Source organism: Castanea sativa, chromosome 11 (genome assembly GCF_040712315.1).
Source record: "Castanea sativa cultivar Marrone di Chiusa Pesio chromosome 11, ASM4071231v1".
Classification (NCBI taxonomy): Eukaryota; Viridiplantae; Streptophyta; class Magnoliopsida; order Fagales; family Fagaceae; genus Castanea; species Castanea sativa.
The window spans coordinates 22,694,050-22,706,813 of record NC_134023.1 but is presented as its reverse complement, the minus strand read 5'-3'; the positions used below and the strand labels follow the sequence as shown (position 1 = coordinate 22,706,813).

The following is a 12,764-nucleotide window of genomic DNA, read 5'->3' as shown; positions in this document are numbered from 1 at the left end:
CTGGTATAAATACTAGTTGACTGTAGCAAATTATCAAAAATAAAATACAATATTTTATTATGATTATATCTCTTCCTTCAATTAAAAAAACTCAAATTCTCTTGCTTCCTTTATTATTTTAATGGGTTTTTTTATATTATTTTAAATCAAGTGATAAAAAAACATTTGATATTTGGTATATTATAAAGTGAGGTGGTAAAATAGATAAAATAGTTTTTTGAGGTGCTAAAAACTAAAATTTTTAGTACCACCACTGTGAATGCTCTAATTTCAACAATAACAAAAATCCTAGCCAGCTTAGGATCCGTTTGGATACCGTTTATTTTGCTGAAAATTGAAAACTAAAAACACTGTAGCAAAATAATTTTTAAAAGTATAAATAGTATCATGAGACCCATTTTTAATGCAAGTTTGTGTGAAAAAAAAGGTTTGTGGGTCCCGTGAACAGTGCACGGGACCCACTGACAAACACATTTCAATGCAAAATTTGCTGCTCAAAGACGTAGTGGGTCTCGTGCACAGTGCACAGGACCCACTAATAGATAACATCCCTCGTGAAAACACCGTTCTCAATTTATATATATATATATATATATATATATATATATATATATATATATATATATATATATATATATAAGGAAAACGCAAACGCTAAAATGCTGCCCAGAAACGCAATCCAAAAATGCTACCTTAGTATTTTAAAAAAAATTTGTAATTGTTTTTGTCTTTGTTGGCAAATGATTACATCTTAATATGTTTAAAAACAATAATTTTTAGTATTTATAATTTTTTAATACTATATAAATGCCTATTTGAAGTTAAATCTTGGGACTGTCCCTAGATGTGGGTAATTGCCTCTCATGTTTTGAGTCTATTATGAGGAGTGAAGCTTGTTCTTTTGTATTGCTTTGCTTTTTTCTTTGGATAATAAAGTCTTTCTTTCATCAACAAAAAAAAAAAAAAAAGGTTAGGGCGCAGCTCCAATTCCCACAATCATGGATGTATGAAAAACATGGGATTCGAGAGTTCAATAGTACGAGATTTACCCAAGGCATATTTCAGAACGTTTGGGTGTATTGACTTTGGTGTCTTGTAATAGATAGGTGCAACCATGTAGGAAAACCATGTAAGAAAGGACATTAACATTGGGGCCTGGGCTGTCACTTCCAAACCTACTTAGGGCCTAGGCTTAAGGCCCACTATACACACACAAAAAAAAAAAAAATTCAAAGGGGAATTAAGGCCTCCAAAATTGTACAATAGTGTTCCAAAAATGTCCCATAAATTGTAGAATGGTAATTGAATTTTTTAAATGGAAAGAAAAATTGGTGTGTTTTGTTTTCTTTCACCCCCATCTCTAAAAAGTCCCTTAGAATATTGAGTTAATAGGAATTCAACCCAATTAAAATCCTAAATAATTTTGCTAAAATAATTGCTGTAAGTGTCTCTAATAATTATTGAGAATCAACTTTCTCAACAACAACTTGAGACTTTACCTTTTGTAAATCAAACTCTTAAATAACATATTACATTATTAAGTGAAATTGTAATAATATCCTTAATTAGAAACTATGGTTCTACACTTTAAAAGTTATTTTATTTTTGTAATATTATAATTTTAAGTGGATTAGCTATTTTTGGTTGTAAAGAGTTGTTGAAAAACCTAGATACAAATGCTTAATTAGTAGTAATATTATTATTGTGGGGAGTGAAACGACCCCAATGGGTATATGGGCCTTTGGGCCATGCTAAGGAGGGCCAACCTGCTCCTGGGTTAAGATTTTGTTAGTACTACGGGTCGGCCCATACGCCGAGGATCCGAGGATTCTGCCGAGGATCCGAGGATTCTTCCGAGGGGTGATTTTTTCCTCGGACGGATATGGGAGAACCAGGGACTTCATTATAAAGGTTAAGGGACGACTCGGTGAAGACCAATGGTTAAAAGGGGTGAATCCTTGAATATCCTAGAAGCACCGGTATTTGAGAAATACCAAAGATAAAGGCTGCCACTTCCACATTAAAGACTCTGCACCTACCTCCCTGGCCGCATTAATGGGGAAGTGACCCCTGAACAGTGGAAAGGAAACTTCTGGTCACTATCCAGAGGCACTAAGGAGAAAAATATCTAGGGGGAAGGGGGTGAGAACAACACGTGGACAAAGTATCAGAAAGAGAAGTATTTAAAGGGGAACTTAGAACAATAGTGGCGGATCTTCTTTTTGTAACAAAAAAAAAGAAAGAAAGAAAAGAGAAATAATAGAAAGGGAGTTCTCGGCTTACGTTCGAGGAGATTTATTTGCAATAATTGTTTGTTGTTAATAAATGTTTTTAGCTTTGGAATTGTTATCAAATCCCCAATACTTCTAACCTGGGTTTCAAGCCCACACTCTAGAAATTTATATTGTTGAAGGCTCATTGGGCCTAAGCCCGTGATTGCCTTTGGGTCCAGGTGCAATTGTGCACTTACAATTGGCGCCATCTGTGGGGAACCTAGTCTAGAAGAGGTGGGGATAGGATGGCAGGCTTAGGTTCTCACCATGCAGAATCACAGGGATCACAACTGGAAGATCATTTCGAACGTCTTGAACGTCGAAGGGATCGTGAGGGAAGCGTCCATACAGAATACCCAGGCGCTAGCCATACTCATGGTGGGGGTAGCACCACCCACGAGGAGGGTTCTAAATCCATGCAGAAGGAAATCAATCGTTTGAAGAGAAAGTTACGCCGTGCTAAACGTAGGTTTTCACCGTCCTCATCTAATCCTTCCTCGGAGGAGGATAGGGGAGGTGGCTACAGCTCAAGGTCGCGCTCCCCCACCAGTGCAACGTCCTCCGGTGAGGAGGATGACCAGCCAACTCGCAAACGTAAGAAGCTTCATTCTAGGGGCTTAGGCAACGATGCTATGAGTAGGGCGTTGCACCGACTCTCCAAATCTCCGTTTACACGGAGGATTGAGAAAGGAAGGCTTCCCAGGAGGTTTACCCAGCCCACTTTTACCATCTACAATGGCCGGACTGATCCGGTGGAGCACGTAAGTCACTTTAACCAGAGGATGGCGGTGCACTCTCACAACGAGACCCTGATGTGTAAAGTTTTCCCCTCTAGCCTGGGACCTATTGCTATGAGGTGGTTCAACGGCCTTAAATCGGGGTCTATAGGTTCGTTTGGGGAGCTTACTAGAGCATTCGCTTCGCGGTTCATTACGTGTAGCAGAGTACCTCAGCCATTGGACTCGCTGTTATCCATGACCATGAGGGAAGGGGAGACGTTGAAATCATACTCCGACCGTTACTGGGAGACGTTTAATGAAATAGATGGTGACTTTGATGAGGTGGCGCTTAATACCTTTAAGGTAGGCCTTCCTACTGACCACGACCTGAGAAAGTCTTTGACTAAAAAGCCCGTCCGCAGTGTACGTCGCCTCATGGACCGTATTGACGAGTACAAGAGAGTGGAGGAAGACCAACAGCAAGGAAAGGGTAAGGAGAAGGTTATCCCGCAGGAGAGAAGGGATTTCAGGTCGGGCAGGTACCACAATAACAAGCCGAGGTGAGATTACGTTGGGCAGTCCGGCTCGGCAGCACCTCAGGCAGTGAACACTGTGTTCCGAGAACCAGTACATCAGTTGCTGGAGAAAGTTCGTAAGGAGCCCTTCTTTAGATGGCCTGATAAGATGGTAGGAGACCCTGCAAAGAGGAATCAGAACCTCTTTTGCCAGTACCACCAGGATGTAGGCCACACTACTGAGAACTGTCGGACCCTTTGGAACCACTTGGAGCAGCTTGTCAGTGAAGGAAAACTGAAGCAACACTTGTGCCAACCTAGCGAGCAGGGTAGTCAATCTGGTTCAAACAATTAAAGGAATAATTCATCTCAGCCAGTGTTAGGAACTATTAATGTTATTTTTGCTGCACCTGGCAGGACCGGCTCGGCTCCCACTAGGGTGATGACAGTTTCACATCCTCAGGCCGAGGAGTTGGGCTACAGGCCGAAGAGGTTGAAGCTAAATTTGCCCGTCTTGGGATTCTCCGAGGAGGATAAGGTAGGGACTATCCAACCCCATGACGATGCTCTTGTAGTTACGCTTAGGATAGGGAACTATGATGTGAGGAGGGTGATGATAGATCAGGGCAGCGGTGCAGATATCATGTACTCTGATCTATTTAAGGGGTTAAGATTGAAGCTGGAAGATCTTACTCCTTATGACTCGCCACTTATAAGCTTCGAGGGGAGAGCCGTTGTGCCGAAGGGACAGATCCGTTTGCCCGTTCAATCCGGCTCAGAAACGGTTGAGGTGGATTTCATTGTGGTTGACGCGTACTCTCCATATACAGCCATCCTCACCAGGCCATGGCTGCACGCTCTTGGAGCTGTCTCCTCTACCTTGCATGTTAAGGTTAAGTTCCCCTCGGGGGAATGTGTTGAAGAGGTCCTCGGCAGCCAATCGGTGGCCAGGCAATGCATGTCGGCTGCAGTACTGCACCAGGCAGAAGCCGAGTCGTCGGCTTCGATCACCGAAGACTTATAGCAGTTAACCGCTCCTGATTCATCTGGAATGATGACAGGAGAGGAGGCTCATTGTGAGGAATTAGAGAAGTTTTTAATAGCCGATGATCCAGAGAGGTTCTTCCAAGTCGGCATACGTTTGCCTCACCAGGAGAAAATGGAGTTGTTGGAATTTCTGAAGGACAATATTGATGTTTTTGAGTAGGACCCGTATGAGGCTCCAGGTGTAGATCTGAGCTTCATTTGCCATCGTTTGAATGTCAACCCTGCCATTGTTCCGAGAAGGCAGCCACCTCGGCGTTCTTCCAAAGAACATTCTGAGACTGTAAAGGAAGAGGTGCTCAAACTTAAGAGGGCTGGGGCTATTAAAGAAGTTTTCTACCCTGAGTGGCTGGCGCACACGGTTGTAGTTAAAAAGAAGAATGGAACGTGGAGAGTATGTGTGGACTTCACGGATTTGAACAAGGCCTGCCCCAAGGATTCGTTCCCAATGCCGCGTATTGATCAACTGGTGGACGCCACTGTCGGACATCCTCAGATGAGTTTTTTGGATGCCTTCCAGGGTTACCATCAGATTTCCTTGGCGGTGGAGGATCAAGAGAAGACAGCTTTCATTACTCCAACGGGGAACTACCACTATAAGGTCATGCCATTTGGGTTGAAAAATGCTGGGGCTACTTACCAAAGAATGATAACCAGGATGTTCGAACAGCAATTGGGGAAGACTATTGAGGTGTATGTAGACGATATGGTGGTAAAGAGCAAAACAATACCTTCACACGTCAAAGATCTAGCCGACACCTTCCAGGTGCTAAGAAAGTACAAGCTGCGCCTTAACGCCTCAAAGTGCTCTTTTGGCGTGGGGTCCGGAAAGTTTTTGGGTTACATGATTACTCACAGAGGCATAGAGGTGAACCCAGCGCAGGTCAAGGCTATTCAGGATTTGCAGCCGCCTCGGAACCCAAAAGAGATCCAGAAATTGACCGGAATGATTGCCGCATTGAATAGGTTTATCTCTCGGTCCGCTGACCGATGCCGTCCTTTCTTCCAATTGTTGAATAAATGGAAATGGTTTCAATGGACCGAGGATTGCGTGTTAGTTTTTCAGCAACTTAAGCAATATCTTTCTCGGCCACCCATCTTGTCTCGCCCTGAGGCGGACGAGGTCTTGTTTGCTTATCTGGCAATGGCCGTCCACGCGGTCAGCCTGGTCCTTATAAGGAATGAAAGCGGGGTGCAAAGACCGGTCTACTACGTCAGTAAGTCTTTAAATGAGGCCGAGGTGCGCTATTTGCTCTTGGAGAAAGCACTTCTGGCCATAGTTCACGCCACGCGCAAGCTTCCTCATTATTTTCAGTCTCACACCGTAGTGGTTCTGACCCAATTGCCTCTCAAGGCGGTGTTACGCAGCGCCGATTACTCTGGTAGGGTGGCAAAGTGGGGAACCATTTTAGGGGCTTTTGACGTTAAATACAAGCCTCACACCTCGGTGAAGGGCCAGGTCCTCACTGACTTGGTGGTAGAGTTTACTGAACCATTGCTAGAAGAAACTCTAAAAGAAGCACACACGGATGGAAAATCAGTTGGTGTGATCACGGCCGCAGTGCCTTCGACTTGGAAAGTGTACGTGGATGGGGCTGCTAATCAGAGAAGGTCTGGTGTTGGACTTATTCTAATGTCCCCTAAGGGAATTGTCTTCAAAAAATCTTTGAGATTGGCATTCTCGGCTACTAACAATGAGGCCGAGTATGAAGCAGTCTTGGTGGGCATGCAGATGGTACGTAGGATGGGTGGAAAGGAAATCCATGTGTTCTCGGACTCTCAGTTAGTGGTCGGCCAAGTCATGGGGACCATGGAGGCTAGAGACCCCAGAATGCAGGAATATTTGGCCCAAGTCAAGCGTCAGCAATCTGAATTTGACTCCTTCGTCCTAACTCACATCTCTAGAAGTGGAAACACCCATGCCGATTCTTTGGCTACGTTAGCAACGTCCTCGGCTCAGGGCTTGCCCAGGATTGTCCTTGTGGAGGATTTGCTGGAGCCAACTCTTACCCCCGCCAAGGCGGCCCGCATCCATCTAATAAGGCCTGGACCTAGTTGGATTGACCCGGTCATATCTTTTCTTAGGAATGATATCCTTCCTGAAGACAAGTCTGAAGCAGATAAGATACGTCGAAAGGCGCCACGTTTTTGGTTGTCCGAGGACCAAAAACTGTACAAACGATCCTTCTCAGGACCGTACTTGTTGTGTGTGCACCCTGAATCAACTGAAGCACTTCTGGAGGAACTGCATGAAGGGATTTGTGGAAGCCACACTGGGGGAAGGTCCTTAGCCCATAGGGCCTTGACTCAAGGTTATTGGTGGCCCAACATGCAGAGGGAGGCTCAAGACTATGCAAGAAAATGTGATCAATGCTAGAGGTTCGCCCCTAATATTCATCAACCTGGGGGGGTTCTCAACCCTCTCTCCAGTCCTTGGCCTTTTGCGCAGTGGGGATTGGACATAGTGGGGCCATTTCCGAGAGCAGCAGGAAATAAAAGATGGCTTCTTGTGGGAACAGACTATTTCACCAAATGGGTAGAGGCCGAGCCCTTAGCAAATATCAGAGATGTTGATTCCAAGAAGTTTGTCTGGAAAAATATTGTCACTAGGTTCGGTATACCACACACACTTATCTCCGACAATGGCGTTCAATTTGACAGCAAGGCCTTTAGGCAATATTGTGGTGACATGGGTATCATAAACAGATACTCCACCCCAGCTTATCCTCAGGGAAATGGGCAGGCCGAGGCCGTTAATAAGGTCATAGTCAGTGGGCTTAAGAAAATGTTAGACGATGCAAAAGGCAGATGGGTAGAAGAACTCCCTCATGTTCTGTGGACGTATCGGACCACACCGCGCAGGTCCACGGGAGAAACGCCATTCTCTATGACTTATGGAGCCGAGGCGGTGATACCCTTAGAATTTGGCTTTCCCACCCTGAAGACGAGTTCTTTTAACCCCCAGAGCAACAATGGACTCCTGGAAAAAGATCTTGACTTACTTGAAGAACGACGCGAGGCAGCCATGGTTCAGATGGCTTATTATCAACAAAAACTTAAACGGGGATATGATGCCCACGTGAAGCTAAGGCCACTAGCGCTTGGGGATCTCGTATTAAGAAAGGTTGTGGGCACTTCAAGGAACCCAGCTTGGGGTAAGCTCGGACCAAACTAGGAAGGCCCCTATTGAATTGTTTCAGTAGCAGGTATAAGGTCGTACCGACTAGCTGATCTAGATGAAAGAATTGTACCACGCCCATGGAATGTAAATAACCTGCGAAGGTATTATTATTAATAAAGTGTGTTTTTGTTTGTAATCAGTTCAAAGTTGTAAATACCGCAGGAGTTTCCAACTACTATCCATAAGAATCAAACAGAAACTTGGTTAAGAGTAGTCCTCGGACCACAAACCTTGTGGAAATTGATATCTTTTCATTTGTTAAACAGAACCTTAGTTATGCCGGGTCCTCGGACCTCCTACTTTGGGAAAATTAACATTTGAAATTACTACTCTTAAGAATCAAACAGAAACTTGGTTAAGTGTAGTCCTCGGACCACAAACCTTGTGGAAATTGATATCTTTTCATTTGTTAAACAGAACCTTAGTTATGCCGGGTCCTCGGACCTCCTACTTTGGGAAAATTAACATTTGAAATTACTACTCTTAAGAATCAAACAGAAACTTGGTTAAGTGTAGTCCTCGGACCACAAACCTTGTGAAAATTGATATCTTTTCATTTGTTAAACAGAACCTTAGTTATGCCGGGTCCTCGGACCTCCTACTTTGGGAAAATTAACATTTGAAGTTACTACTCTTAAGAATCAAACAAAAACTTGGTTAAGTGTAGTCCTCGGACCACAAACCTTGTGAAAATTGATATCTTTTCATTTGTTAAACAGAACCTTAGTTATGCCGGGTCCTCGAACCTCCTACTTTGGGAAAATTAACATTTGAAGTTACTACTCTTAAGAATCAAACAGAAACTTGGTTAAGTGTAGTCCTCGGACCACAAACCTTGTGGAAATTGATATCTTTTCATTTGTTAAATAGAACTTTAGTTATGCCGGGTCCTCGGACCTCATACTTTAGGAAAATTAACATTTGAAGTTGCTACTCTTAAGAATCAAACAGAAACTTGGCTAAGTGTAGTCCTCGGACCACAAACCTTGTGGAAATTGATATCTTTTCATTTGTTAAACAGAACCTTAGTTATGCCGGGTCCTCGGACCTCCTACTTTGGGAAAATTTACGTTTGAAGTTACAACTGTTAAGAATCAAACAGGAACTTGTCTAAGTGCAGTCCTCGGACCGCAAATCTTGTCACTGTTCTTATTCTTATCATATGTTATAGGGAAATTATTATCTCTCCATTCGTTAATTTGGATCTTAAGTTCTTCATTTTTGAGTGACAAATCAATTCTTGTGAGGAATGGTCTTTGGACCTTACGCCCTACTGAAAGTAATACATCAGGTTACAAAGGTTTACCATCTAAGGTTATGTGAGTTATCTACACTGTGACATTATTTAATATCTAAGGTTATGTGGCAATTTAGAAGTCCTAATGGTTTGCATGGTGGAGTCATATTTATTCTGTTTTCCCTGTCAACTATTTGTTATTGTGAACTTTCGTGGCGAACACAAGAAGAATAAAGCAAAACAAAGGCAACAATATTGAAAGCCGAATAAAAATGTTTTTCATTAATTATATACAAGGAAGGGGAGTACAAAAAAATTCCTAGACTAGGCCCTAAACTAGGGAAGGGGGGTCTTGGTGGGAGCTGCTGCCAGCCTCAGTACTCTTCAATTCCAGCTCAAAGGTGGACAAGACTTGTTTCCCTTTGTCTGTTGAAGGAATGAGGGGCTCCATGCTCTGGATCTGCTCCTTCTCGGCACCACCGCACTCGTCCTTCTCTTTATGGGAACCTTCAGGTTCTGTAGGAGCAGGAACGAGCTCTTCCACCACAGGAGGAAGGGCAGGAGAGGCAGCAACAGGAGGGTCTTCAATTTCCTGTATGTCTAGGGGAAGCCAAATGTTCTCGGGCTTCCTCAGTTCGGAAACTTGAGGAACCCCTGCTGCATTCATGGCCTCCCCCCAGACCTGCTGACAGTACTCATGGCACAAGGCCGCAAAAGCCTCTGTCAGCTCCTCTTGCGTTTTGGTAACCCCCTCCTGATAACTGGCCTTCTTAGCGGCCTCCAGGGCGTGCTTGTGGGCGTGAGCTTCCTCTTTCGCCCGTGTAAGCTCCTTTTCCAAGTCGGAGCGTGCCTGTTGGACTTGGGCAAGCTCGTCATCCTTTTGACGGAGGAGCTTATGTTGCCCCTCCACTTGACTCTCCATCGTCTTCAAGCTGGCCTTGTCGCCGTCTCTCTCTCTTTTCAGGTCGGCCAGCTGTGAAGTGAACTTCCCTTTCTCTGCCAGGGCCTGGTCCAGAGACCTTTCTGCCTCTTGTCTTAACTCCTGCTCCATCCCAGCGCGCTTTCGAGAATCCTCCACGAACTTCTCGGCCGCAAAAACCTCTTGGATGGACTACAAAAATGTTAGGAGGGTCAATGCAGTAAAGTGTTTATAAATAAATACAGAATATAAGTGCGAGGTGGAACTTACTAGAGCTAAACCCCTTTTCAGTGAGAGGAACAGCTGCGGCTGGCCCATCTTCTCCAAGGATTCCATATCCTTGGGCAACAGAAGAGGACGCTCCAACACCTCGGCTAGATGGTGGGCGTGGCCTTGTTGGACTGCCCTGATGCTGGAGTGGCAGGGAATAGGGGCGCCGTCTAGCCTCAAGTCAGGAGACCAGGTGGCTGGTGCTCGTCGCACCTCGGCCACTTCCCTGATCTCCCCACTCTCAACTGAGCGGGCGCGCCCTTTGCCTTTGTTCGGCTTCTGTTGTTGGGCCAACGGCGGTTCCTGTTTTAGTTTTTTTGCTTTCTCCCCACCAGCCCCCTCGGCGTCCACCTTTCTCTTCTTCTTAGAATCATCTATGGGAGGTTTTGTATCGGCTGGAGGAGGGGGTGGTGGCAAAGCAGGGGGAGCTTGGGCTCCTTTTGCTCCTTTCTTTGCCACTCGGGCACCTCTATCGGTCATGAGATCCTTAAGCTTGTCCATTTCTTCTTCGATTGAACTGTCGTCTGGACGCGCTACCACTAGACCCGCGATCCCAGAGGCCTCGGCTTCTTCTTCCTCCTCGTCGGAGAGGATAACAAATGGGTTTCCGCGAGGTCGTGGAGAGTCCTCGAGCTGGAAGTGTTCGATCTCCTCGTCCAAAGTGTTTGAAGAGGACACTCGCTCCTCTGGGACAACAATGCCCTGAGAATGCACGGTGAGGGGGATCGCCGCTATGGGCTGTGTGTGCAAAACGGTGTGAGATGCGTCAGGGAGATCGTAGTCGTCCAAAAAGTGGGGCCGGGCTACGTTTATCTTCTTTCGCCTTCGGTCACCCGCGACTATGGCGTTTTCTATCTCCTGGAAGTCCGAAGAAATGGGATCGTACCCCAGAATCAGATGAGCAGCCCTGAGTTGTAGGTCCTCGCTGACAAACACCTCGGAGCGCAGTACTTGGTTTAGATCTGCAACGTTGCAGTGGCTCAAGCGTGGGCGCACGTGTTGCCTATCTGCAAAGAAAGACATCGAAGCAAACGAACATGGTCAGATTCACACAACATATAATAAACTTAAATAAACATGAATACATATGAATACGCATTTTTGTGAGTGTTAGAGGAAGTTGTGCGGTGGGGAGGTTAATCCTAAGGTGTCGCACCTGGATCCCCCCACTCAACTGGGCAGTGGAGGCCGTCGTGCCAGTTCCCAGAGACGATCAGGTAGTCATCCTTCATGCCTTTGTTGGATTTGGGCAGACAGGAGATTAGCCTAACGACGCTGGAGCGGGATTTAATGTAGTAACCTACATTGGTGAGTTTATGGCACTCGTACAGAAAGACGACATCGTGCCAGGTGAGGTTTAGACCCATTTGCTCGTTTAGAGCATCGACGCTACCCAAAACTCTAAAAACGTTTGAGGTGCACTGATCGGGACACAACCGGTGGTTGCGGAGGTACTCCCTAGTTACAGGCTTCATTGGGAGGGTCATCCCACCCTCTACAAAGGCTACCATTGGGATGATGACCTCTCCAGCCTTTCTAGAGCCGGCCACGGCTTCCGCCGGGCAATATTTTAAACCTACATCGCCGGGAATGTGATACTTGGCTCTGAAGCCTTCCATTCCAGCGGCGGTATCAACTAGACACTTAAATTTTCCCATCAGAGAGGGACGAAAGATTAAACTCTAAAAGGGAAAATGTCTACAAGGATAGCCGAGGACAAGATCCGAGGAGAAAAGGTTAAGAAAAGAAGAATAAAAAACTTACGAATCTCAAGTTGTGCAAATTTCCACGGTTTTCTGCGGGTAAAGTATGTTTACTGATGTTTTGATGGGATTAGTCCCTGACGAATTAAATGAAGGCGCAGGTTCCCGAAGCGTCACGGTGTGCGGAAAGCGGCCTCGAAATTATATTTGTCCCGCCCAAATTTTCGTGAAATAACGAGGACCGTTGGATTCCTATCTCACCGTTGAACGTGGGGGGACAAGGTGTAACTTATAGTAATAAATGCGCGCGTTTTTGAAAATAAAACCGCCAAGTGGCGTCTTCTGGAACGCGAAACGGTTTCCACACGTGCAATCATTCACAAAGTATGCAGAGTTAGTTCTCATCGGATCAAAACCCTATTTTTCTCCTCGGATGTTGAAAATTAGAGTTTTGAGGGGCTATTGTGGGGAGTGAAACGACCCCGGTGGGTATATGGACCTTTGGGCCATGCTAAGGAGGGCCAACCTGCTCCTGGGTTAAGATTTTGTTAGTACTACGGGTCGGCCCATACGCCGAGGATCCGAGGATTCTTCCGAGGGGTGATTTTCTCCTCGGACGGATATGGGAGAACCAGGGACTTCATTATAAAGGTTAAGGGACGACTCGGTGAAGACCAATGGTTAAAAGGGGTGAATCCTTGAATATCCTAGAAGCACCGGTATTTGAGAAATACCAAAGATAAAGGCTGCCACTTCGGCATTAAAGATTCTGCACCTACCTCCCTGGCCGCATTAATGGGGAAGTGACCCCTGAACAGTGGAAAGGAAACTTCTGGTCACTATCCAGAGGCACTAAGGAGAAAAATATCTAGGGGGAAGGGGGTGAGAACAACACGTGGACAA

At 45.4% G+C, this 12,764-nt stretch overlaps 1 protein-coding gene across 1 annotated transcript; it reads right to left on the bottom strand.

The window, feature by feature from the left end:
- Nucleotides 1-9,236: 9,236 nt before the first annotated feature.
- LOC142616237 (uncharacterized) lies at nucleotides 9,237-10,659 on the bottom strand. The gene is made up of 2 exons (XM_075789120.1): nucleotides 10,159-10,659; nucleotides 9,237-10,080 (listed from the first exon to the last, which is right to left on the bottom strand). Exons 1-2 carry the CDS (start codon nucleotides 10,657-10,659, stop codon nucleotides 9,301-9,303), a joined length of 1,281 nt encoding a protein of 426 aa, XP_075645235.1. The 3' UTR covers nucleotides 9,237-9,300.
- Nucleotides 10,660-12,764: the final 2,105 nt, after the last annotated feature.